General features: G+C 38.5%; 2 protein-coding genes across 2 annotated transcripts in view; one reads left to right on the top strand and one right to left on the bottom strand.

Moving 5' to 3' along the window:
• FAM185A (family with sequence similarity 185 member A) overlaps nucleotides 1-3734 on the top strand; it is a 56601-nt gene extending 52867 nt beyond the window's left edge. Inside the window, exon 8 of the mRNA XM_055300806.1 lies at nucleotides 2197-3734. Within this exon, the coding sequence (XP_055156781.1) occupies nucleotides 2197-2309 (113 nt within the window). The 3' untranslated portion in view covers nucleotides 2310-3734. The remainder of the gene's footprint in view (nucleotides 1-2196) is intronic.
• Nucleotides 3735-6279: 2545 nt separating this feature from the next.
• FBXL13 (F-box and leucine rich repeat protein 13) overlaps nucleotides 6280-26346 on the bottom strand; it is a 204839-nt gene continuing 184772 nt past the window's right edge. The window contains exons 19-21 of the mRNA XM_055301082.1: nucleotides 21870-22004; nucleotides 15407-15570; nucleotides 6280-6630 (exon numbers count right to left, since the gene is read on the bottom strand). Coding sequence (XP_055157057.1) covers nucleotides 6444-6630; nucleotides 15407-15570; nucleotides 21870-22004 — 486 coding nt within the window. The 3' untranslated portion in view covers nucleotides 6280-6443. The remainder of the gene's footprint in view (nucleotides 6631-15406; nucleotides 15571-21869; nucleotides 22005-26346) is intronic.

The following is a 26346-nucleotide window of genomic DNA, read 5'->3' as shown; positions in this document are numbered from 1 at the left end:
ATATTGAGGAAAAAATCTTAGTTGGAAAAACATTACATTGTTGATGCCAAATAGTGTAAAAAAATAATAATAATGAAGTTAGAGCAACCAATCTTCAGGATTTCCAGTTCTTTCCTCTACACTTACTTGAATTACTAGGGAAAAAAATCTGTATTATAGAAAAACTCTTAGGTGCAAGTACCTCAAAAATTCATGACCTACCAAATTCAGCACAGGCACAAAAAGAAGAACATTTAAATTGACAAAGCTGAACCCCTTAATAATGAGTTGGAAGAAAAAGAGAAGCTTTTGTGAATTAACAAAATTCAACCAGGTAAATTTAAAGATCTAATTGGCTTTATTGAACGATTCATGAATTGTTTGAATTGTGAGGCACCTCACCTAGCAAGTAGAGAGGAACTCCAGGAAGTTGTACCAAATGGAAGGTTTTTCTAGAGGATGGGGGGGACAGGAAAGTTATTAGCAAAAGAAAAGGATTGTTCCAGGCTAGGGCGGGGGTGGGGGGGAGTGGGGGGTGGGGACAAAGGGGTCTTATTCACAAGAGCTTGTCTATCTCTAGGGGATGGAAAGGGCCCTTGTGTCACTCACTGGCACTGACTGAAAATTCCTGACTGACCAGCTAAGACTCCATTGCTGGGGTAGTTTGAAAGATTATGTATTAAGCACCTGTTTGGGAACTCAGTCTAAGTGACACCATTTGGGCTTGTGGGTTTTTTTTGTTGTTGTTTTTTGTTTTGTTTTTTTACATTTCTAACATCAGGATTTACCACTAGAAATGAGATTTTTAACCAGTTTACTGAGAAGTAATGATGGCATTGAAATATAGCAAGAGAAGTAGAGAAGTCATTGGATACTTGAAAGATGCAATGAACCTTAAGACATAGACAAGATTATGGCTCAGATTAAAGGGGAGGCAAGAACTCAGAGAAGAATTTGTATCCAAGGTATACTTTATATCAAAGACACGAAGATTGGATTGGTGTCCAACACCTTTTCATCAACTAAGAACATCACATGTTACTAACAAAGGAAAAAACTATACTAAAGAAAAGAGTTATTTCCTGATTTGTGTGCTTGGATTCAGTTCAGATTTGATTGGTCTCTTGTTTTTTTTTTTAAAGATTTTATTTATTCATGAAAGTCAGAGAGAGGCAGAGACACAGGCAGAGAGAGAAGCAGGCTCCATGCAGGGAGCCCAGTGTGGGACTCCAGGATCACACCCCGGGCTGTAGGCAGGCAGGCGCTAAACTGCTGAGCCACCCAGGGATTCCCTGATTGGTCTCTTAAATCCAGAATTACAGTGGAGCTTTAGTTACCTTGATTCAAAGAAAAAAAACGTAGAACTAAAAGAGAAATGGGAAATAAACCTGGTGAGCTCTATGCCTGCTACAGCTTATTCCCCGGAGGTAATTTCCAGGTTGCAGGACAAGGAGGGGTAATACAGAGCCCAAAAGACTCCTGCAGAGGAGGACACTGGACTGAGCATCTGGGGAGACCAAGACTGCTAGATTTCACAAGAGACCATTCCAGAGAGGAGATGGAGCTGCACACGGTGCCCGTGAGGCTTCAGCGAAGTACTGATCAGGGAACTACCTGATACCTGCCTCAGTATGAATGAACCTCAAAATGATTATCTTGAGTGGAAGCACCTAGATTTTTTTAAAAGAATAAAATACATATTATTTTGTTCCATTTATTAAAATTTTAGAAAATGCAACTAATCTGTATGACACAAAGCAGATCAGTGATTGAGGGGTTGGGGAGAAGTGTCTGGAGGTGACAGGAAAGGGGCAGGAGGAAGAGATGACAAAGGAGCACAAGGCAACTTGTAGGAGTGGTGGATATATTCATTAATTTGATTGAAGAGATGGGTTTCACAGTTTTAAGTATGTCAAAACTTTATTGCATATGTTAAGCACATGTAGTTTGTCAGTTGAGCTCTTTTTAAAACCTGCATACAAAAAAAAACTAAATACAAATAAAAGAGTAGCTTCCCTTTCAGTTGTTCTGAGAAAATGAAAGGAGGGAATAAGCTCAGGTAACCCCTTTGCAGCTCTCCCAACTCAGGCTATCTTTTCTAAGATTTTTGCTGTTCCAAAAGTATCTTTCAGTTTCAGAGATGGATTGTTAGGATCTATGTAGTCAGATATTGCTCTTGTCAATGAAGATGTAACTTTATGCAATTTTGTGTTTCAGGGCTCATGAACCAAGCAAGCAAACATGAAAAATGGATTAAGGCCGATGCCCCAGAAGGCACTGTAAATGTTAGAAGTCAAAGCTGGTTTCAGTCCCTGAAACTGCAGGACTAAGGATGGTTTGAGTTATATTTATAATTTTTAACAATGACGGGGTGCTTGGGTGGCTCAGTGGTTGAGCATCTGCCTTTGGCTCAGGTCGGGATCCCGGGGTCCTGGGATGGAGCCTGCTTCTCGCTTATGTCTCTGTCTCTGTGTGTCTCTCATGAATAAATAAATAAAATCTTTGCAATTTCTAACAATGATTAACAGATCTGTGACTACAAAAATGCAAAAACCATAGTTCATCTCAATGTTGAAAACAACAAATTGGAGTGAATGAATACTGGTGAATTGTCTTGTGGGGGCCTTTTCAAAATTTTTACTTAGCTATTGTATTTGTTTTCTCTTTCCCTGTCATGAAACTACACAAACTTACCGACTTAAAATAACACTTATTTTTAGCTTACAGTTTTGTAGATCAAGACACCTGCGTGGCTGCGTTCTCTGCTCAGGGTGGACAAGGCTGGACTCAAGGCATTAACCAGAATATGTTCTCATCTAGATGCTCTGGGGGGAAAAAATCTACTTTCAAGCTTGTTCAGATTGTTGACAAAATCCAGCTTCTTGTAACTACTACTGAGCTCTCTGTTTTCTTGCTGTCCATCTGTGATCACTTTAAGTTTCCATGGGCCACTCGCATTCCTCCATTATAAAGCCAGCAATGATGCATTCAGTGATCCTGGTACTTCAATACCTGATCTCGTCTGCAACCAGCTGGAGAAACTGCTTTTAAAGACCTCACTGGAGGGCACCTGAGTGGCTCAGTGGTTGAGCATCTGCCTTTGGCTCAGGTCATGATCCCGGGGTCCTGGGATCAAGTCCCACATAGGGCTCCTCGTGGAGAGCCTGTTTCTCCCTCTGCCTGTTTCTCTGCCTCTCTCTGTCTCTCATGAATAAATGAATAAATCTTTAAAAAATAAAGGGTCAGTTGATTAGATCAGACCTACCCGGAATAATCTTTGTTTTGCCATATACTGTAACATAATCATGGAAGTGCTATCTCATCATATTTATAATTTCCATTTACACTCAAGAGGAGGAGATTATACAACGGCATAGGTAATGGGGGCAGTTATCCTAGAATTTCTTGCACCATAGCTCTCTTGTAATATGTTTGCTACTTAGTACTTCTTATGACATCAATGTAAATTGAAGCTATGAATAAAACATCATAAATGTGATGCATTTGCCACCAATTCTTAATTTTTTTTGTATTATTTAAGATATAATGCATTGGAAAGAGGAGATAATTCAGCTATTTTATAGTCTGTATGAATATTGATTTATACTTTTACAGTAGCATACTGTACAATTTCCTGAATTTCTCTTTCAAACCTTACTTGTCTACTTCTGGGGTATTTAACTTACCCAAGACTGAATAGACCTATCTTTTGGATCTTAAATAATGCTTTCTTATTTTTTTTTTTTTGGAAATAATGCTTTCTTAAATAATGCTTTCTAATAAACCTCAAATACTATGATTTATAATAGTTTCTTGTTAATATTTTATTTATTTGGAGTTCTACTCTTCATATTTACGAGACAAAGTAAACTTCGTGGAACATCTCATAGTATCCTTTAGTTAGTCTTCATGACATCAAGATTTATAGGGATCCCTGGGTGGCTCAGCAGTTTGGCACCTGCCTTCGGCCCAGGACATGATCCTAGAGTCCTGGGATCAAGTCCCACATCGGGCTCCTTGCGTGGAGCCTGCTTCTCCCTCTGCCTGTGTCTCTGCCTCTCTCTTGTGCTCTCTTAAGAATGAATAAATAAAATCTTAAAAAAAAATGCTATAGTATTCAAAACAGTATGGTGCTGGCACAAAAATAAACAGATCAATGGAACAGAATAGAAAGACCAGAAATAAACCCACAATTATATGATCAATTTTTGATGAAGGAAGCAAAAGTATGCAATGGGAAAAAAAGACCGTCTCTTCAATAAATGGTGTTTTGAAAACTGGACAACTACATGCAAAAGAATGATACTGGACCACTTTCCTACACCATACACAAAAATTAATTCAAAATGGATTAAGAACCTAACTAAATGTGAGATCTGAAACCATAAAAAATCCTAGAAGAGAGCATAGGCAGTAATTTCCCTAACATCTACCTAGATCTGTCTCCTGAGGCAAGGGAAACAAAAGCAAAAATAAACTGTTCTACAACTCAACACCAAAGAAACAAATAATCCAATTAAATGGAAGATATGAACAGACATTTCTCCAATTAAGACATCCAGATGGCAAACAGACACATGAAAAGACTCAACATCACTCATTTTCAGAGAAATGTAAATCAAATGCATGAGATACCACCTTGTACCCATTAGAATGGCTAAAATAAAAAACACAGGAAACAACAAACAGAGGTGAGGATTTAGAGAAAAGGGAACTCTTTTGCACTGTCTGTGGGAATGCAGACTGGTGCAGGCACTGTGGAAGACAGTGCAGAGGTTCCTCAGAAAATTAAAAAATAGAGCTACAATATGATCCAGCAATCACACTTGTAGGTATTTACCCAAAGAATATGAAAATGCTAATTCTAAGGGATGTATATACTCATATGTTTAATGCAGCATTATTTACAGTAGCTAAATTACAGAAGCAACCCAAATGTCCATCGATGGATGGATAAAGAAGATGTGGTCCACAGTGGAATATTATTCAGCAATAAAGAAGAATGAAATCTTACCATTTACAATAATATGGTTGGAGCTAGAGAGTATTATGCTAAGTGAAATAAGTCAGAATAAGACAAATAGCATATGATTTCACTCATGTCGAATTTAAAAAACAAAAAAGTGACAAAATGAGACAAAAAGAGACTCTTAACTATACAGAACAAAATGATGGTTACCAGAGGGGAGGTAAGTGGGGGGATCGGTGAAATAGGTGATGGGGATTAGGAGTGCACTTGCCATAATGAGCACTTCGTAATACATGGAATTACTGAATCACTATATCGTATACCTAAAACTAGACCTAAAAGTATTGTATACCTAAAACTAAAACTGTATACCTAAAACTAATATAATACTGCACGTTAACTACACTGGAATTTTTTTAAAAGTAATGGAGAAAATAGGTTAAAGACTGATCCGGTATCACCAACACAGGTCATTTGTGACAGAACAGAGTTGTGCTTTTTCCTGGACCCTCAACAGAAATATCAATAGTGATAAAAATCCACAGGTGAAAGCTTAATAAGGAGGTATGTGACAATCCATACCTTTTAGCATAAAATAGGAAGAGCATCTTTTTTGACATAGTATGGTTGTTAAAATTCCTCTGTAGCACAGATGTGATTAAAAAGAGATTTTTCGGGACACCTGGTGCCTCAGTGGTTAGGCATCTGCCTTCCACCCAGGGTGTAATCCTGGGATCCAGGATCAAGTCCCACATCGGGCTCCCTGCATGGAGTCTGCTTCTCCCTCTGCCTGTGTCTCTGCCTCTCTCCCTCCCTTGCCCCCCCCCCCCCGTCTCTCATGAATAAATAAACAAAATCTTTTTTTTTTTTAAAGATCTTTCTGAAACATTGCAGGGATATCCTTTCAATTCACATGTAGTTCATATTTCTATTTAACTTATCCCTGACTGTTAAATCAAATGTGAAGGTGAGTCCTGGGTTAAGTGGCATTTAGTTCTTATTGTTAAATGTCTGGAAATAACTAAGAAAGCCTTGTTTCCTTTAAAGATGTATGTCTACATTTTTTAAATCATCACAGATCCTTAAAATCATTACCCAGGCTCAAACTCTTACACTGACTCATATGACCATCTCTGCTTTCTTTTGTGAAGAAAAGCTTCTAAATTCCTTGTCAAAAACGTCACATCTCTCAGGGTTATTTTATATAACTGTAACCTTAGATTTGATAATCTCATCAGCACCGTTTGTTTGATGAAGGTAAATTTAAGTAGAAAATTTACATAGTAGCAATACTTGATTTGGCTTTTTAAAAAAAATCATGATTAAACCAATTAGAAGAACTAATAATGTATTTAGAAATATTTGTAGTTGGAATAAAAATCAGGAGATGATTTGCTGCTTGGTTACACTGTTGAGATCCAGCTGGTAAAAATACTTTCATCAAATTAAGCTACCAACTTCTAGATTTTTTGTTCTTCTTGCTTGAGGCTGAAGGTCATACTACTTCCTCTTCACCACTGTATATTGAATCTGTCACTGTGATTTCTTCATCTTCTTTAAGTGGTGTTATCTCTTGTTTTGTAAGAGGCTTGCCTTCATAATCATAGCCAAACCAAAGTGGAGGGTCATTAGGGTTATATTCTTGCTGCTGAACCATAGATGACATTCTCCTTGCTGCCTCCCTGCAATAAGAGTGATTTGCATTAGCCAGTTGCAGAAGTAATTGCTAGCACAGAATTTTCAAACCAGAGCAAATTTAAAGAACTGTCTCAAGGCAAATGAATTGGACAGCTCTTTTGCATTCCTGAGAGAGTATACAAATATTCAGGATCCCAAAGTTTAAGTAGCTCCGTAGCTCTCTGGTTCAGTGGGATCAGAGATGAACAGACTCAGTGAATGGTTAGGGAAACTATGCATGGCAATGGAGTGGGAACACTGAGGCCACTCTAGTGCTCTTGAGTGAGTCTTCTGCCCCAGTATCTCTAGTTTCTTTGATGAGGGAGTACTCTAACCAGCCAATCTATGAAGTCCCACCATGCAGGAGCTCTTAACCCAGAGTCCACAGATCCCTGTTGGATAGATGGATGAACTTCAGGGAAGTCCATGAATTCCCTGAAAATGTATGCAGTTTTGTATCTAATATATATTTTTCTGAGGAGAGGGTTTGTGCTTCATCAAACTCTCAAAGGTGTCAGTGACCAAAATGATTAAAAATATTAGTCTTTCTTAGGAAAGTCTTTCTTAGACTAAAATATTAGTCTTCCCTTAGGAAGAAAGGGAAAAAGCACCTAAACGTGATTCTGGACCCAAATTTTAAGATAGGTGGGTGGAAGTTTCCACCCCTAACTAAGCAATTCTTAGACAGCAGCTGGGTATCCTACAATTCAACTTAATTTTGACACTGTCTACCCAGAGACAGCATCAGATTCCACAGATTAAAGGCTCATCCTCACTAGACTGCCCTCCACTTCAGATACCAGTTGCAAGTCCAGGTTGTCACTCAGGCTTCTGACTGACTGGCTATAGAACAAAAGTTCCAACAACCCCGGCCCCCCCCTACCCCCACCTTCTTGGGTTTGATTAATTTGCTGGAGTTGCTCACAAAACTCAGAGAAACATTTTGCTTACTGATTCACTGGTATTTTATAAATGAGTATAACTCAGGAATAGCCAGGTGGAAGAGATATATGGGACAGGGTGTGGGGAAAGGGTACAGAACTTCCATGCTTTCTCTAGTGCACCACTTTCCAAATCCACACATACTAACCAACCTGGAAGCTCTCCAAACCCTGTCCATTTAGGATTTTATGGAGGCTTCATTATGTGGACATGTTTGATGAAATCATTGGCCATTGTTGATTGATTTAATCTCTAGCCTCTCTCCCCTCCCAGGAAGTCAGAGGGTGGGACTGAAAGTTCTACCCCTCTGTTCTTGGTTGGTTCCTCTGACAACCAGCTTCCATCCTAAGGTGCTTTCCAAAAGTCACCTCATTAACATAAACCCAGTTGGCGTGGAAAGGAGTTTGTTATAAATAACAAAACACCCAGTTCACTTTTATGGCTCTGAATTGATTTCAGGAACTGAGGACAAGACCAAATATTATGACAAAAGATGCTCTCATTGTTCTTGTAGCCCAGGAAATTTCAAGCGTTTGGGGAGCTGTGAGCCAAGAACCATGACGAAAGACCAATATATATTTCTCATAAATCACAATATCACAGCATTAGAAAAAAAAATAGTATATCTAACTCAAAAATGCCTTCTCAAGGGTTTTCAAGGGTACAACAATGCCATTTTTCTAGGAAGTTGGTTTGAATATTGAGGAGGCCAGTACTAAAAAAAAAAAAAAAAAAAAGAGTAATTGGCAATTTCTGTAGGATCAGAAATGAGTAATGATATTTGCCTATGAAGGGGCTACTTTGCCCACTATTACCATATATTACACTGAGTTATTAATTGCAAAAGTCTGGAAACAGTCATTGATAAAGAAGCTGGTATTACCACATGCTTTGAGTTAAATTTGTGCTCAATGGCTATATGTGTTCAGGCAGCACAATGAAATTGGAAAAGGCTGAGATGCATCAGTTGTTTAAAATGCATTTCATTTAAACCAAATTTTAGATGGATTAAAATAATTATAACAAATTCAACAGGAAGACAACCACAGCATTACTAATTCCATCTCTTACCACATTGCTTTTTGGCATATATAATTCCACTCACATAAAACAAAAACTAAAACAAAACAAAACACACAAGTTTAAAGAATAACATAAGTAAAAGCAAATTATGGTAATTTCTAGTTCTGAGCCACCAACCCTATGAACTAAAACTTGGCAAACCAGTGTCTTCTCTTTAGAGAAGTACTTATTCTCAAATTTGAAAATTTTAAGTTTATGGTCAAAGATGAAGTTTTACATTCTGATAATGTCTTAATTTTTTTTTTAGTGTGGTCCTACATTTGAAAATTCTTATATATGATCTTTATATGTCCTCTAAGTAGGACATCATTGTGCAGTAGTAAGAGTGTTATATCTTTAGCTTTCTCCCATTTTCTTCTGAAGATTATTCTCCCCTTCCAATTCTATGGAGCTGAGATTGTTATGGTTTTGAGGGTGTTTTTTATGAAGATTGTTTTCCCTTGAGTACTTACTGTAACGTATTACCAAATGTCAAGGGAATCTGAAGCATAAAATATTGGCACCATCAGCTTCAAATATAAAACACTACCTCGGCAGCAGAGCTTCATTGTTACTAACCCTTCACCACATGTCTGCCTATTTAAACTCAATCCATCTTTCAAAACTTCAATCCAGCCTCTTGTAAAGACCCACACCCAGTCAGTTTCTCCTCTGAACTCTATAGAAAGTTGATCATGAAGTTAATTTCTTTCCAATACATAGCTTCATGGCATTAATTGTTTATAATTTTAAACTTTATTGGGATGCCTGGGAGGCTCAGCAGTTGAGGGTCTGCCTTCAGCTCAGGGTGTGATACCGGGATCCAGGATCAAATCCCACGTCCGGCTCCCTGCATGGAGCCTGCTTCTCCCTCTGCCTGTGTCTCCACCTCTCTCTGTGTGTGTCTCTCATGAATAAATAAATTTTTAAAATCTTTAAAATAAAATAAAATAAAATAAATAAATAATAAAAATAAACTTTGATGTTTTCCTTTTAAGAAGATAGTAAATTATTTAAGGGTATATTCCATTTCTTTGTATCTTCAGTGGGAACCCAAACAAGACATTTTCAGCAGTTTACACCAACAAGGGAAGCCCTTTTAGCTCTCTTACGTCCTGCAGGTTTGTTTGAGGCATTCTTAGGTTGGTTTTTCCAACACCGTCTTGCCCCCTGCCAGGATCCTCCCAAACAGCAGAGCTCTGGCCTCGCATACTGTAGTTCACAGTAGCTGGGTAATGATTCAGTGTCACTGATGATAAGACCAGTACAACTATAGGCAATAATGGCCTTGAGCTTTAGGAAAAGGATGAGTTTGAGGAGTAAAAGATTTGTAAGTAATTGACTAAAGTATATGTATCCTTTGGCCTCAGAAGAGCAACAGTTTTTGAAAGGTCTAGATAACTGGTAGGAAGATAAAAACTCTTATTGCTAAATTTGTAACATATGAATAATGGGTCATACAGTTCCCCAGTCAGCTACAAGCCAGGGTAAATGAGATGATAATTAGGGCAAATAATGGGAGTTTGAGAAGATAACCAGCAAGTTGGGGATACTAAATCCTCAATATAGACAAGAAAAAATAGGGAATGAATAGGGAAGAGGACTTGTTAAATGCAATCCTATGGGACAGAGTGAACTTGAGTTTCGTATTAAGCACTACCCATGGGGGAAGTACCCAGTGGTATGTGCTGTTAACTTCAAACAGAGAAAAGAGCAATTTTATTTAAGGTAAAAAATAAATTTACTTGGGAATAGCAGAGGAATTGCAATTAAGGACAAGCAAGCTATGGTAAGGCATAAACAAGTTCAAAAAGAAAAAGGGAAGGTCAGCTTTTATTATGTTTTAGGAAGAAATTGGGGAGGGTTGTTTTCAACAAAAGTTTATTGGAAAAGAACAAGAGTTTGAGGTTGTGGCAGTTTCTCACTGGCTGCAAGTGGTGGTCAGTGCGTTGTTGCTGGGGCAGGGAGGGATCTTCCTTTTCTGAAAAGCAGATATAAAATTCCTGTGAAAAATGTCCTCTCTTGGTGAAATACAATTGTCCTTGAGCAACACAAGGCTTAGGGGTGCTGACCCCTTATTTCTTTTTTTTTTTTTTTTGACCCCTTATTTCTTGACTCCATGCCACCTTTATCACTTTATCGTAGCTCTTAGTGGCAATCACTGCTTTTTGTTGTACTCTTCGTCAGCTTCATTGAAACTCAACATCCGAAGGTCCCCTGACCATTGGAGGTGATGCTTACAGACCAGAGAGGAGCAAAGGATCAGGTCTCCGATCCTTCTCCCTTCCCTTCTTGCCCAGTCTCAAAGGCCAGGATGTTAAGGCTTTCTGTAGTTTAGAGTGTTTCTGAAGCGGATCTTAAAGTGTGTCTGCTTTCACAGCACGGTAATGGGAAAAAAATGAAAATCTGAATCTGTCTTGGGGCAAATCTGAGCTTATTAGAATTTGAATGCCAGCATAAACTATTCCCTAATCCACTTTCTCTCCACCTTTTAGAAAATCCTTAGCCCATGAACTAGCTGTCCTTACCACCTTACTTGAACCTGTGGCATCCATCCTCTTAGGACTGACTCCTAAGACTCAGGACCTGGCCAACAAAACAGACCAGCATGGTGTCTGCCAGCAAATATCTCTGAGTGCTTTTTCACAAATCCTGTTTTGCTGTGTGTTTGCACACATGCACTTTTGAAAAGTATCCAGAAACTTGAAAAATGTAGAAACCGAACATTCCTGCCAAAAAGAACTCTCTCTCTCTTTAGTTATCAAAGTAGTTTGGTGGCCTGGTATGATCAATATATGGGAGCTAAGGAATGTTGAAAAGAAGATGTCTGCTTAGGAATTACTATGTGTTCTAAATCTCTTAGGGTACATATGGAATCCTTTGACTCTTTTCCACTCTGGCTTGACCTAAGTTGTCTCTAAGACCCTTGGACCTTGTAGGAAATGCTTTGGGAACCGAATCAGTGCACTGCTTAGTGATCATTATTCATTTAACTTGGTGAGGCAGGCATCTCTGGATCAGTAGAGAACATGATTTTCCAAATGATACATACAAACAGTTGTGAAGTATCACATTAGATGTTTAGTAATAATGAGGTACTGACGATTTTAAGTGACTTTTGGTTTTTATAAATTAAAGGGGCTTTAAAGTTATTTCTATAATAACACTACTTGCTCTCACATACATTTCCTCCTAGTTTCTTGAGTAGCATAAAAGGGGGTGGAGTGTTGGAGCCAATGCAGATTGCTGGAATCAGCAGCCTCTCAAATGTACACATCAGCAAGTGAATTGGGGACATCAGAACTCATGTCTCCCCTTATTTATCAAGTTCTTTGAATGTCAGAGCTTTAAAAAAAGCTTGAAAATCACTAAGCTAAGGGCAAAAGAGCACCACTGTGATGATTAAGATATAGGTACAAAAAGTATGGCTCTGCCTTTTATTTGTTTGACCTTGGAGCTTTATTTAAGCTGTTTAAAGGAGTTACCTTATTCACTTTTAAATATGGTGGCATTTATGAGCATTAGATGAGATAGTAAACAAAATAGGATTAACAGAATAAATAGATAATAATTGTTAGGTAATATTATTTGTTCATACTAATAACATTCAGTAGCTCCAGATTACAAAGGCCTTTCCCCAAAGATTTTTCCATGAGCTGAAGAGAAGTCTGATAAGAGTTTTACTTCCTAGCAACAGACCTCTCACGGGGGTTGGCTAGTACTTCATGCTGCCAGCCAGCAACTGCTACAAAGGCCTTCAGGATATCTCTTTTTGGAGCTCTAAAAGCCACCAAGACTCTACTCATCTCTTTAGAGTTGAAAGTTTTGGACTCTGGACACAAAAATGTCAGAAAAGGCCCTTTATTCTTTGCTAATTATAGACTTAATGTCTCTTTTACCTCTTTGTGGCTCAGACCCTCCTGGGTTGTGGAGACCATTGTTTGGGTCTTGTTCCCTCTCTTCAACTATGCTCTTCTTCCTTTCCATTGCTTGTTTTTCCCACCGAAGGCCATATGTTAAAAAGTTGATTGTACACAATTGATTCAAATCTAAACTGATATTTTTGTCATGTTTATGATCATAGTTGCTACTTATTCCTCCTTGAATTAAAGGAGCCTAGATTATGTCTCCACATGATGCTTCTGGAACCACTTCTTGTGATCCCTTTAGGCTCTGGGGTTGGTAGAATGACAGTATAGCTCCTGCTGAAAGCTCTCTTGCAAAATTTGCCAATTTGCTCTTTGACCAAAAGTTTCCTACTCCCCCACTTCAGCTGGACAGGCGTCTTTGGTTTGCAAATCTGGCTCAAAATTTTTAGATTCCATTGAGTATAGGGTAATTTATACATAGAAAAGTTTCTTCTGATGACAGTAATTGGATTTTAAGAGCCACATCATAGAATATTTTCTTGTTCAAGTGGAAACAAACATGTGGGAGCCCAACACTGTGATTCAAAGCCATTGAACCACTTCCCACGCAAGAAAAATTTCCTCTATCCCAACTACCAAATATTCTATTTCACCCAGACAAAATGGCCATTGCAGTTGAGGGAGCCACATTAGTCATGGAAAGAGCAAACAACTCTGATTTTTTAGAGTCAATATAAGTAAGTGATTAGACATCAGCACAAACTTGAGTCTTGAAAGGGCCACATATTCTGTGCAACATTTCCAATTCCACCCAAGGATTTAAGTGGAGGAGGAAGCTGCTTTATAATCCTTAGAGCTGCCCCCAAACAAACCTGACCTACCTAGCCTTAACACTTCTCCAATCAAAGTTTTCAGACCAGGTATTTTGGAAGCTCCTTGACTAAAAAACAGTACCTGTCCGAGAAGTTGGAAGTCAAGACAAGTATTTGCAGAGCCTTACTAGTCCAAATGCTAGGATTCTCCAAGCCACTCTACTGTGGGGACTTCCCTTCTTTATTGCTAGACAAAGACAGAATCAGAGGATTCTAGGCCTCTTTCCTACTGGAGCGTAGCAGGGGTGGGCCTATGAGGAAGACTGAGGTGGTTTGGCCTTTTTAGACAATGAGATGGACAGACAAGCCAGGTGCCCTCTAAACGCTAGGACCATGTCTCTGCTTCTTGCTGGTAGGGACAGCCAGCTGTGGGTGGTAGAAAACAAAATAGGCCTTGACTGTCCTAGCTTAGGTAAAGGAATTTTTCATAGATCCAACTAGTTAACTAGAGTTTTGCATTGGGTTTTGGAGGCCAAGCCTAGCTAGTAATAAAGTCTTACTTTGCCTTATTTTGTTTTCATCACATATTTTTAATCTAGTGACTTTGAAGGCAGGATTAGGATATTACAAAATATTTTGGGTCTTCTTAACCAAACACCATTTTTATCATATTTTAATATCCCATACTATAATTAGGTTCGTGTAGACCCGTACTAGAAAGTCTCCATTCATTCTTACTTAAAATCCCACTTATTAGAAGTTTAGTGATATTACCTCCCCAAAATACTAATTTTGTCAAAACGCAATGAGAAGATTAGAAGCCAGACTCTTTTGTGTAATGAGTTATTCATTCATTGTCATCTTACCCAAAATTGTTTGTTTAATGATATGACAGGGTTGGCAGGGACTCCCAGGACCTTATTTTATGGTATCCTTTCTCAATGAAGTTAATAATATCTATTTTAGTCATCTCTAGACCTATTATAAAGGGTATGAGTCTCCATTCCTCTTCAAAAATTTTCAAAGACCTGCTTCTTTTCTTCTGACCCAGCTTCAGTTGGCCTCCCCCAATCAGGCCCAGGCTCAATGAGAGTGCCTATCTTACAAAGTAATAATTTTTGTGTGCTTCCCCCCTGCCCCCCATTTCATTTCATTTTAACACATACAGCCTTGGATCAGAAACCATTTTCTTCCTCAGGCTTCAAGTGATCAGATCTCCTAGTTCAGCTCGTGCCAAGACTATTTAATTAAGAAAGTTCCTCTGTGACATATATGTGCTTACACTTTATACTTTGATAATATTAATTCTTAGTATTCATTTTTCCAGCCTGCTGCAAAGAACCAGACCTTCAGGGATTGGTCAAGAATTCTCATTTTGAACACTCCACCAGTTACTTCATCAGGTCAGCTAAAAATACTTGCATGTTTTTACTCGCCACCAATAAGGAAACCAACTAAACAATGAAGCAAATAACTGCTTTATATTTTAAAACTCACAGAGTAGACACCTGAGACCCTCTCCTTATATAGAGTGCTTATTTATCTAACGTTTGCTTCCATGGAAACATTTTGCAAATTGTAGGAACCAGCACTTGGCCTGTAGCAGTCAAGCCAGAATACTTTACTCTGAGCTGTAGCTCTTAGAGGAAATCCCTAAATGAGTAACAACTATCAAGCAACTAGCTTTGAGAGAGATGGGGCTTAGGGGAACTGTTAGTAATTTATACTTAATTGTTAACTGGTTTAATCTAATTATTTCTTAGCCTGTAGGGGAGATTAACTGAATAGAAATAATTTTTGAGAGAAGAGTAGAGGAAGACGTCATGATAGTTCTACGATGAGCAGAGTTAATAAGCTTTTTAACACTGGCATGGTCAAAGAAAGGGAGGTGAGAAGGTCTGCTAGTAAAGGGATATAAAACCGCAAAGACCATTTTACAAGAAAGCATAATAATGTTCAGTTCAAAATGTTGACTTCAATTAGGCAAAAAGTAAAATGAAACTTCATAACTCTGAAAGCCACTATGTATTACAAATGCCATTCTGTTTTCTCAGAAAGTTGTTCTCAAAGCTTTTCATATTCGGGTTCGTACTTACTTGGAAATAAGTCTGCAGTATTGCATCTTAAGGATTCGAAGTTGTTTGCAGCCCATCTGAAGGTCCTCAAGCATTTGGTCAGTAAGCAGGACACAACCAGAAATATCCAAAATGTGCAAGTAATGGCATTTTGCCGATAACATCTCCATCGCTGAGTCAGTAATCTGAACACACAGCCAAAGTTAAGTACTGATTATTCTGATGAACTCCATCCCAAGAAAGAATGTGTACTAGGCAATTTGAGCTGCTGTAACAAAATACCATAGACTGAGTAGTTTAAACAACAGACATTTGTTTTGCATAGTTCTGGAAGCTGAGGAGTCTTAAGATTAGTTTACCCACAGACTGAGTGTCTGGTGAAGACCCTCTTCCTGGTTTGCAGATGGCTACTTTCTTGCTGTATCTTCACAAGGCAGAGAAATAGCTCTAGTTTCTTCCTATTCTTACAAGAACAGTAATTCCATCATGGTGGCTCTGCACTCATGACCTCAATCTAAACCTAATTGCCTCCCTAAAGCCTTACCTCCTAATACTATCACGTTGAGAATAAGAGTTTCAACACATGAATGAGTGGGGGGCAAAAATTCAGTCCATAACAAACAGAATCAAAACTCTTGCCAGCTTGTCACGGGATGAACCTATAACTCATGTTAGTCATTTAACTGTTTGCAGAACAGAAAATTATATTTTAGGTAGTGCCAATAGACTTTGTGATCTTGCAGTTATTTTCATTTTAGAGTTGTCTATTTTGGATGGGTAATTTCATCAAAATTTCCTTAGTAATACCTATCACACCAATATGAGCATCTTATGAAATGTTGCCATTATGGGATTTGGCTTTAAACTTGAATTCACTCTAAGGCATCATCAGTTTAGAAACAGAGGGTTAATAACATAGTATGTTACAAAACTACGAAGTTAACCCGCATACAAGGTCAAATTACTCTGAGGAATCTGAACATCTCTTATGGTTTGTGGGTAGAGTAACACAGTTATGGAAAGGGACAAGTAGGGGAGACATGTTTGTAGGCAGGGGAAGAAAGAGCAGAAGACCACAGAGACCACATGAATCTTATTCTGAGAAATTCTGCTGAGGGTTCCGAATTTTTTTTTTAAGATTTTATTTATTCATTCATGAGAGACACAGAGAGAGGCAGAGACACAGGCAGAGGGAGAAGCAGGCTCCTTGCAGGAAGCCCCATGTGGGACTCGATCCGGGGTCTCCAGGATCAAGCCCTGAGTCAAAGGCAGATGCTCAACTGCTGAGCCACCCAGGCATCCGGGTTCCAACATCTTGAGTTTGCCCACATGTTCTGCAGAGATAATTCAACTCCAATTCTTTTTTTTTTTTCAACTCCAATTCTTAGATTATTTTACTCACTCAAGGTCTAGCTTTTGAATTCATAGCTAAACTGAGACTGGCTGTAGAATCAACGAGATTATTTTCCTCAAAGGAATTTTTTTTTCCAACTGGATTTAATTTCTCATTTTAAATGTCTGAACATTCTAAAAAAAAAAACATGCCATGAGGGACGCCTGGGTGGCTCAGTGGTTGAGCATCTGCCTTTGACTCAGGACGTGATCCTGGAGTCCTGGAATCGAGTCCCACACTGGGCTCCCTGCATGGAGCCTGCTTCTCCCTCTGCCTGTGTCTCTGCCTCTCTCCTCTCCCTCTCTCTTGTCTGTCTCTCATGAATAAATAAATCAAATCTTTTTTAAAAATGCCATGAGGCTTGGCTCTTGGTTTTAATATAAATTTAGAGACTTATACAGAAAACCCTTCAGTTTGAAATGTACACTTTCTAAGTTTGAAAAAACAGATGTTGTCATTGTCTGAGCATGGCCTGTCTTCAGAACATGTTTAGGACCAAGGTTTAACATTGTGTCTGATTCTCCCAAAAATGCCTTCAGACATTCCTGCCATATACTGTGTTTGTCTCTGAGGATCTGATGTCATTGGAAAGAAATAGGAAGGGAAAAAAAGCCCTCAGAATTGTAGAACACAAGAAAGACAGTGAGGAGATGCAAGAGTCCAGGATGGATAGAGTTCAGAGAGCTAGGATTTATTGCTTCTGAAGGAGTGAAAAAGAAGGCCAACATTTCCATAGATCAGAAGCTCAAGATGCTCAATGACTGAACTGTTGTTGTTGGGACTTATGGGGCTGGGAACTAGAGTTGGAGGTGACTGGCTAAATTCTTAACTTCCCGATACAAGGTCCTAATGAGCAGAGATTGTTATTCTCACTTCAGTGCTGGGTAAGATGGGATCACAGTACTAATTACTGAACTTGGTGAGTTGGTTGCAAGAAAGAGCTGGTCAAAAAAATAAAATAAAATAATAATAAAATAATAAAATAAAATAAAATAAGAAAGAAAGAGCTGTTCATCCAGGAGATGGATAAGGTGACCATTCAAGACTGACTTGTAGGCTTTTGAGAAACCTAGCCAAGGATGATGAGTCAGACACTAACGTGCTTAATGGCTCATCAAAACCAATGTAGGTAGAAATATAACATTGTATGTCAACTATATTGGAATTTAAAGTAAAATAAGATTTAACTTTAAAAAGCAATGAAAAAAAATAAAAAATAAATAAAAAGCAATGTAGGTGGAATACATTAGACTGGACCCATAGCCTTATGATTTCTCAATGAGGAGTATTCTGATTGGCCCAGATTATAGTCACTACATCTTTTGAATCAGGATGCTTACTTGATTCACAGAGATAATAAAGCTAAACCCTTCTTCTCTCTTCCATTGAGGTTCTGGAATAATCTACTCCTTTCCCTTTTTTTCACCCTAGATATTTGATATAGGGTGATTTGTTTTGTAATATCTTATTTGTGTAACATCCTCCTTAGTTTCTAGGCTGCAAGATAGTATCCTCTGCCCAGTTTATAGGAGGAATTCCCTCAGCTTCTCCTTACCAAAAACCAAAAAACCCCCCAAAAAATCCTCTGCCCCAACTCCTCTTCTCACTGGAGTCTTTACTTCTCTCATTCTCCTACTTTCCCCTCTAATTAGTAGAGCCACTAAAAAGCTGAGTCCCCATCTGTGCCTGCTTTATGGCCAGGGTAATTCCCAGTGAGCCATGTGTTTCCCATGTGTCCACATGTCTGTATGCAATGAAAACAAGAACTCTGCAGAGGGTCCATGGTCAGTGCTGCTAAGTATCCTGACCCACTTCTAGAACCAGATGATGCTGACCAGAGAGACATTTGGTTTCTCTAGTTCTAAACAAGTATATCATTAAACAAGAATTTTGCTGTGAACTTTCTTTTTTTTTTAAGATTTTATTTATTTATTCATGAGAATACACAGAGAGGAGAGAGGGAGAGAGGCAAAGACACAGGCAAAGGGAGAAGCAGGCTCCATGCAGGGAGACTGATATGGGACTTGATCCAGGGTCTCTAGGATCACACCCTGGGCTGCAGGCGGCACTAAACCGCTGAGCCACTGGGGCTGCCCTGCTGTGAACTTTCTAAATTAATTTTGTCACAATTTACCACATCATTCCCCCCTCTCCCCCCACCTCCTCTTCCTTACTATAGCACAGTTAACTATGGAGGAACTAGGAGGTTTTAGCTTCACTCTCTTAATCTACTCACCACACAAACTAAACAGCTGAGAAGCTGAATTTTTAGACTAGCTGGAATGCATGGCATCCTGAGAGTTTGGGTGACACTTTCCTAAAAAGAAGTCCATCAGTGTGCACCACCAAAGACAACACGGTTGTTAAATGTTCTTGTAATTTCTGAGGATTGTCTTTTTTTAAAAAAATTTTATTTATTTATGATAGTCACACAGAGAGAGAGAGAGGCAGAGACATAGGCAGAGGGAGAAGCAGGCTCCATGCACCGGGAGTCCGACGTGGGATTCGATCCCGGGTCTCCAGGATCGTGCCCTGGGCCAAAGGCAGGCGCCAAACCACTGCACCACCCAGGGATCCCTGAGGATTGTCTTTTTAAAGATTTTTTAGTTCTCTTTCCTCTGCATGTTTTTATTCCTCCAAGTTTTGTTTTGTTTTTGTTTTTGTTTTATTTGTTTTGGTCTTTATCTTCTACTTTAGAGGCTTGTTTGTTATGTCTGGTAATCCTTGATTGTCTACCATTTATTAATAACAAAAGGACTAAACACTGATGGGAAGCTCTGAGTGCATGATATGGGTCTTCTCTACATAAAGCTTCAATGGTTAGATGGATTATTAGTTGGTAAACCCCCAAATGTCAATATTTTTCTGTCTTTCATCCTGCACTAGTCAGAGCCTCCAGAAAAGAGGGTCCTGTCCCGGTCTCCTGCCTGAAGGGGAAGACCTGGCAGCCACATTCTAGATGCTGCGTTAGAAGAGTTCTTGAGCGTCTCTGCATTTGGCAGTCACTTAATTCCTGTTTTCACTTTTGTACCCAAACTCTAAATTATACATAGTATCTCCCAGCCCAGCAACCCTCTGTTTTCTGAAGGCTTTCTTAAGATTGATTCATTCATTGGGGGGGGGGGGGGTGCATCAGAAGGGAGAGAATTCTTAAGCCAACTCCCTACTGAGTGCTGAGCCTGATTCCTTAACCCATGAAATCGTGACCTGAGCCGGAAACATGAGTTGGACACTTAATCAGCTGAGCCTCACCGAGGTGCCCCCCAGCAGCCCTCTGTTTTTACTATCTGTAGAATAAGTGGTAGAGAGCAGTTTTGCTCCCCAGAGGACATTTGGCAATATCTGGAGACATTTTTTTATTGTTACGAGAAGGGGGTATGGGGGACCAGGAGCTACTGGCATATAGTGGGTAGAGGCAAGGATGCTGTTGAACATTTTACAGTGCATGGAACAACAACCCCTCACTACAAAGAATTATCTCATCTAAAATATCAATAATGCCAGGATTGAGAAATCTGGGAAATAAATATCTAATCTTTTGGTGAAGGTAGGGAAGGGCAGCTGCCCAGAGGTGTGAAGTAGAGGAAGAAATCTAGGGATCTGTCTACTTCTCAAGAACTTTTAACCCAGCCTTCCTCATTTTAGCCACATTCTTTTTTTTTTTTCCTAAGATTTTATTTATTTGACAGAGAGCAAGAGAGCACAAGCAGAGGGAGCAGGAGTGAGAGAGGGAGAAGCAGGCCCTCTGCTCAGCAAGGGGATTCAGAGCTCAATCCCAGGACCCCAGGATCATGACCTGAGCCTCACTTAACTAACTGAGCCATCAGGCACTCCATTTTAGCCATTTCTTTAACCCAGTTCCAGAGACAAGCAGTGCTATCAAATTTGAAGATCGTGATATAAATCAATTTTTCCCCTTAGGTTTCTCTACTGTTGGCTTAGGATTCAAAGCTATCTCTGGCCTGCTAAATTAGTTGATCTACTTTCAAGCTTCTAACATTTTCTTGCTCTTTTCTCCTCTCCTGTTGTCCTGATCAACATAGGCATTCACCCTTCTTCTGCAGTTCTGTAGGGTTTCAAGAGGGACCAAAATTATATGCATATATTCAGTTGCTATATTAATCCAGATTCAGAGATCTCTATTTCTTGACATAGTGATATGTAGTAACAGAAAAGAAAGTAGGCTACAATATATTTTGGAAAGTGTGATTCTATTCTTAAAAAAAAAAAAAAGACAAACACAAACCTTCTATAACTATTTCTAATCTCTGTGGAAATAGAAAAATATTCTAGAAGATTAAGTATAAAATTCCAACAATGGTTATGTCTGGATGGCAGTATGACAACAGGTTTTTTACTTTCTTCTTTTTGTTTTTATATGTAGTCCAAGGGTTTTACAATAAGTATATATTTCTTTTATTAACAAATATCAAGAAAAATGATCAAACACTGAAAAGAAGACAAAAGATGATTACATGTCTTTTCAATGTCATATAGAACATTTTTTAACAGGCTCACCAGAGGAATTCTATAAGAGATTATGCCTACTAATAACTATTGACTAGGGCCCAAACTCAGTGAAGTTACGTTATAACTTGTTATATTTTGTCCAGGAGAAATGTACATTATTTCTATCTGGTGGTAACTATAACTCCAAGGTTATGGATTTATTACCTTCTAGGACATTAACCAGTTTTGTATCTAACCTAACAATCGCATTCCAACATTCTTTTTCTTCAGTTCCTATAAATACTCAGTTTGATCAAATGCTCTATGACCTGGTTTTACCACTAATGAATAAATAAACCTTTAGCACATTTTCATATTTGGATGAGAATTGTTTTTAACTTTTTGAAAATTCTACTTTGAAATAAATGAAACCATAAAATGATATGGTTTATAAAATAAAACTTTATTTGAATAAAATAAAATTATTTCCAATTTGGGGAAAGAAAAAAAAATGTAATGAATACCTCAGTCATAGCGAAGAAGACAAATTCTGCGATGAGCCTAACCCCTGACTGCTACCCTGCCTGGGGTCTTTGTCAGTGCTTCAACTGGACACATCTGAACTCTGACTCCTGCACATACCTTTGGACAGCCAGCAATGCTGAGAGATGTGAGGTAAATGCAATAAATGGCCAGTGCTTTGATAATCTCATCTGACAGCTGGGGGCAATAAGAGACATCCAAGTGTTCCAAGATCAGTGAGCCTTTGCAGAATGCCTGCAGGAAATTCCAAAGTCAAAGGTTTTTTCATCTTAGAATTATTCAAATGTTGTGTGCATCTGTTTACTTACCCATAGGTTTTTTTTTTTTTTTGGGGGGGGGGGGTTGTGACAGATGTGGTAGAAAGACCAAAATGAATTCTGAAAGGAACATAACCTTACAAAATGCCCTAGAGTTTAGGCAGGTTAGAAAGTAATTTTGCTACATGTATTTATGCTCGTTCAGTTCCCCAAACCTTTCCCACAACGTTATTGGATAAAAACTGCAGGAATATCACACAAGTTATCAACTCAAGATGTGCAAATTGCAAGGTTCTTTAAAAGTTCATCTTAAAAAGAAAAACATTGGACAAAAATGAGTATTCTTTTTTCCATCCCTTTTCTCTGTTTCTCGGCCAGCTCTGCATGTGCCTTTAATTCTTTCTCAAACGTCAAAGAGAAAAGTGCCTTCTGTGAGGCTGCACTTGGTGGTCATTCATTGTCACATACTAGTTCATAATTCACATTCATTCCTTTAAACCACATTGAAACTTCCAATATCTTGCTGGTGAGAAACTCTGCAGAGCTGAAATGTAGCTACAGTGTTGAAAAAAAGAAAACAACTTAGTTTTTTTGTTTGTTTTGTTTTGTTTTTCTTCCCAAAGAGTTTAAAGGGAGATACAGTTTATTATGGGAACAGTTTATTATGCATTTCAGTCCTTGAAATACAGATGTGGTACATCTTGTTGGAAAATAAAAGCTATTACGTCAAAAAAAATTTTTTTAACAAGAGACATTCACACACCAGCTTAACAGTTTACTAATATTCAAATTCCTGTTAACAGAATTTGGTTTTCCTGAATTTAGTGCTAATGAGAGTTTACCTATGTGATTAGTAATTCTTAGAGTTAGATTCAGTCAAATGACTGGAGGCAAAAGAATCTGGAAGGGAGAATTAGATGGGAGATGGTGTTAATGTAACAAAAAGACAGGGTCTTTGGAATCAAGCAGACCTGAGGTTTTGTTTTTGTTTTTTTTTTAAGATTTTATTTATTTATTCATGAGAGACACAGAGAGAGAGGCAGAGACACAGGCAGAAGGAGAAGCAGGCTCCTCCCAGGGAGCCTGATGTGGGACTTGATCCTGAGACTCCAGGATCACACCCCAGGCTGTAGGCAGGGGCTAAACTGCTGAGCCACACAGGAATCCCTTCTTTTTTTTTTTTTTTTTTTTTTTAATCAGGGAAAATAATATCTATCCTCTAGCATTGTTCTTGAAATACCAAAATGTTCATCTGAAATTTCTAGGGCTAGCAAAGGCCTAGAAATCATTGGATATCCTTCCCTTTACTTTAGTAGTTCTTAATTTTCATTCCCACTTTTCAGTTAAAAAAAGCAAGAACTGAATGAAAAGAATCCATGAGGAAATAACATTCAAAAGTTTACAACCGAGCAGTTATACAACTACAAAAGGATCCATAAAAGTAAGCCTGATAGTAGTTGTAAAAATATCCTAAGTCAAGATGAGTAGGAAACCATGATGAGTTCAAGATATACTAATACCATACTTTAAAAAGTCCCTGCCCCAAATTATAGAAATTAGAAATTATCAACATGTGCTCACTCTAGAAGTTTTGCTTCATTGTGAAGCAGCTCAAACTCTTAGAATACTAGAGACCTCAGTAAATGATGGCTTACCATTAATTTTAGTTACAAATATTAGATTTCAGTAACTAGTGAGTCACTAGTAAGGCATTGCTTATTTATGTGTAAAAATGGATGTCCATTGGACTACCTATCATTTTCCTCTCAGAACTGAGGGAAGGGCCTGGCCTGGCCCCTTGGATCACTTGATGGCCCTCAGGATGACCCCAGTGGACTTCCCTCCACTGAGTATGCTAATTTCCACTCCTTTCAGCCCTAAGGAAGACTGGGAAGAACTAGTCAGCCCACTATTTTCTTTAACAAGTTAATAAAAGAGGGAAATTTTCTAGCAGTGGTGGTTTAGCCTAGGAGGTAAAAGATAATACTAAAAGATATTGGATGGGCAGCCCGGGTGGCTCAGCGGTTTAGCACCGCCTTCAGCCCAGAGAGTGATCCTGGAGCCACGTCAGGCTACCTGCGTGGAGCATGCTTCTCCCTCTGCCTGTGTCTCTGCCTCTCTCTCTTCTCTCTCTCTCTCTCTCTCTCTCTGCGTGTCTCATGAATAAATAAATAAAATCTTAAAAAAAAAGATATTAGTGGTATAACCCTCAATCACTATCTTTTCCTGACCACAAGAATCAACAGCATTTCCTCTTTCCTCTGACATCATGTGGAACTTGTCTTTTTCAACTGATTGAGCAGTTACAGTACTTGACTTATTCCTGTGTTGTGGCTAACTTTGTATGGAGATCTGTCTTCTCTAGTGACTAAGTGATGTCAAACATTGGAGGGGGCAGCTCGTCAGGAGACAGTGAAGTCCCTGTCTTTGGAGATAATCAAGTATAGAGGGACTACCCAGTGGTGGTGCAGAGGGGAATCTGGCTTTGAAGGACTGGAATTATTTGTCTTAAATCTTAGCTTGGAAATTCAACTAGTTTTTCAATGGGAATGCAGGAAGTCTCTCAAAAGTATTGTGTGGTGTGTGGAATTTGACTAATTTTTTTTTTTTAAGTTTCAGAGGTAGAATTTAGTGATTCATTCATCAGTTGCGTATAACAACCAGTGCTCATTACATCAAGTGCCCTCCTTAATGCCCATCACCCAGTTATCCCTTCCCTCTACCCACTTCACCTCCAGCAGCCCTCAGTTTATTTCCTAGAGTTCAGTTTGCCTCCTCAATTTTCATCTTATTTTATTTTTCCTTCTCTTTCCCTACGTTCATCTATTTTGTTTCTTAAATTCCACATATGAGTGAAATCATGGTATTTGTCTTTCTCTGACAGACTTATTTCACTTAGCATAATACCCTCTAGTTCCATGTATATCATTGCAAATGGCAAGATTTCATCCTTTTGATGGCTGAGTAATATTCCATTCTATATATGTATATCCCATATATATATATGGGATGTGCGTGTATGTGTGTGTATGTGTGTGTATCCCCCACATCTTCTTTACCCATTCATCTGTCAGTGGACATCTGGGCTCTTTCCATTGTTTGGCTATTGTGGACATTGCTGCTATAAACATTGGGGTGCATGTGCCCCTTTGAATCACTGTTTGTATCTTTAGATAAATACCTAGTAGTACAATTGCTGGGTCATAGGGTAGTTCTTTTTTTTAAATTTTTTGAGGAATCACCACACTGTTCTCCAGACTGGTTGCACCAGTTTGCATTCCCACCAACAGTGTACAAAAGTTTCCCTTTCTCCCCATCCTCACCAACATCTGTTGTCTCCTGAGTTGTTAGTTTTTCTGCTGGCTTTTTATACCCCCTTCACAAGCATCATATTTATAATACAGTAGGTTCTCAATATATATTAGTTGGTTGATCCATCCTTTATAAGTGTCTTCAAGAGTACAAAGAATTGTTTTTTTAAATAATTATGTTTTAATAAATATAGGAATTATTATGTCACAAGGAGTAGGATAACATTCATAGAGAATGGATAGAGTTCAGGGAACCAGAGGAAATTTAAAGTAAGAAGGAATATTTAAACTAAGAATAATTTATTAAAAGATGAAGTGAGCTTTAAAGGGAGATTCAAGGCACTTAGTATCTGAAAACCCTTTCAGTAACATCTGTCCATGTTTTGAACTGCTTGAATCAGTTCTGCTTTAAGCCTTAAAAAAAAAAAAAACCTAATATTCTTTGAAGCTGAACTTTCTTAGAGGTTTTAAAATTAAAGAATAACTTATAAAAACATATTGGAAGGTCTATAATACATTCATGGTAGCATTCTCATCCATGGAAAATCTGAGGCATAAAGATTGGTCTTAGGCTTTATGTTTGGCATAAGTCAGTACAGATCTGAGAAGTAAGTCAGAACTTCTTTCTTTGTAATTCATATTTTCCTTTAGAGACATGTAAGTCATAAGTAACTTAAGTCTGTAGGCATGTTTCAACATAATCACTCATGAAATTCCATTTCTCCCCTACAGATAAGATTATGCTTTCTGGCTCCAGTGATGCAGATTCATACATATATCAATGCCGTTGATTTTCTTGTCTTAGAAAATGTCAGACTAAGCATCCTTCCGAGACAATATCTTTTGTAGTGAAGATGGGGAGAAAACACAAAAATTGTCAAGTTTGGCTCCCATCCCACATACCAACCAGTTTTGCTGTGGGTTAACAATTTTGAAGTAAACTTCCAAATGTCTCAGTGAGTTAAATAATTTCTGTATCTTCGGAGCTGAGTCACAGTGTGGGAAGGC

The sequence above is a fragment of the Nyctereutes procyonoides genome, unplaced genomic scaffold, assembly GCF_905146905.1.
Source record: "Nyctereutes procyonoides isolate TBG_1078 unplaced genomic scaffold, NYPRO_anot_genome, whole genome shotgun sequence".
In the NCBI taxonomy this organism is placed as follows: Eukaryota; Metazoa; Chordata; class Mammalia; order Carnivora; family Canidae; genus Nyctereutes; species Nyctereutes procyonoides.
This window is presented reverse-complemented; position numbering and strand designations above follow the sequence as displayed.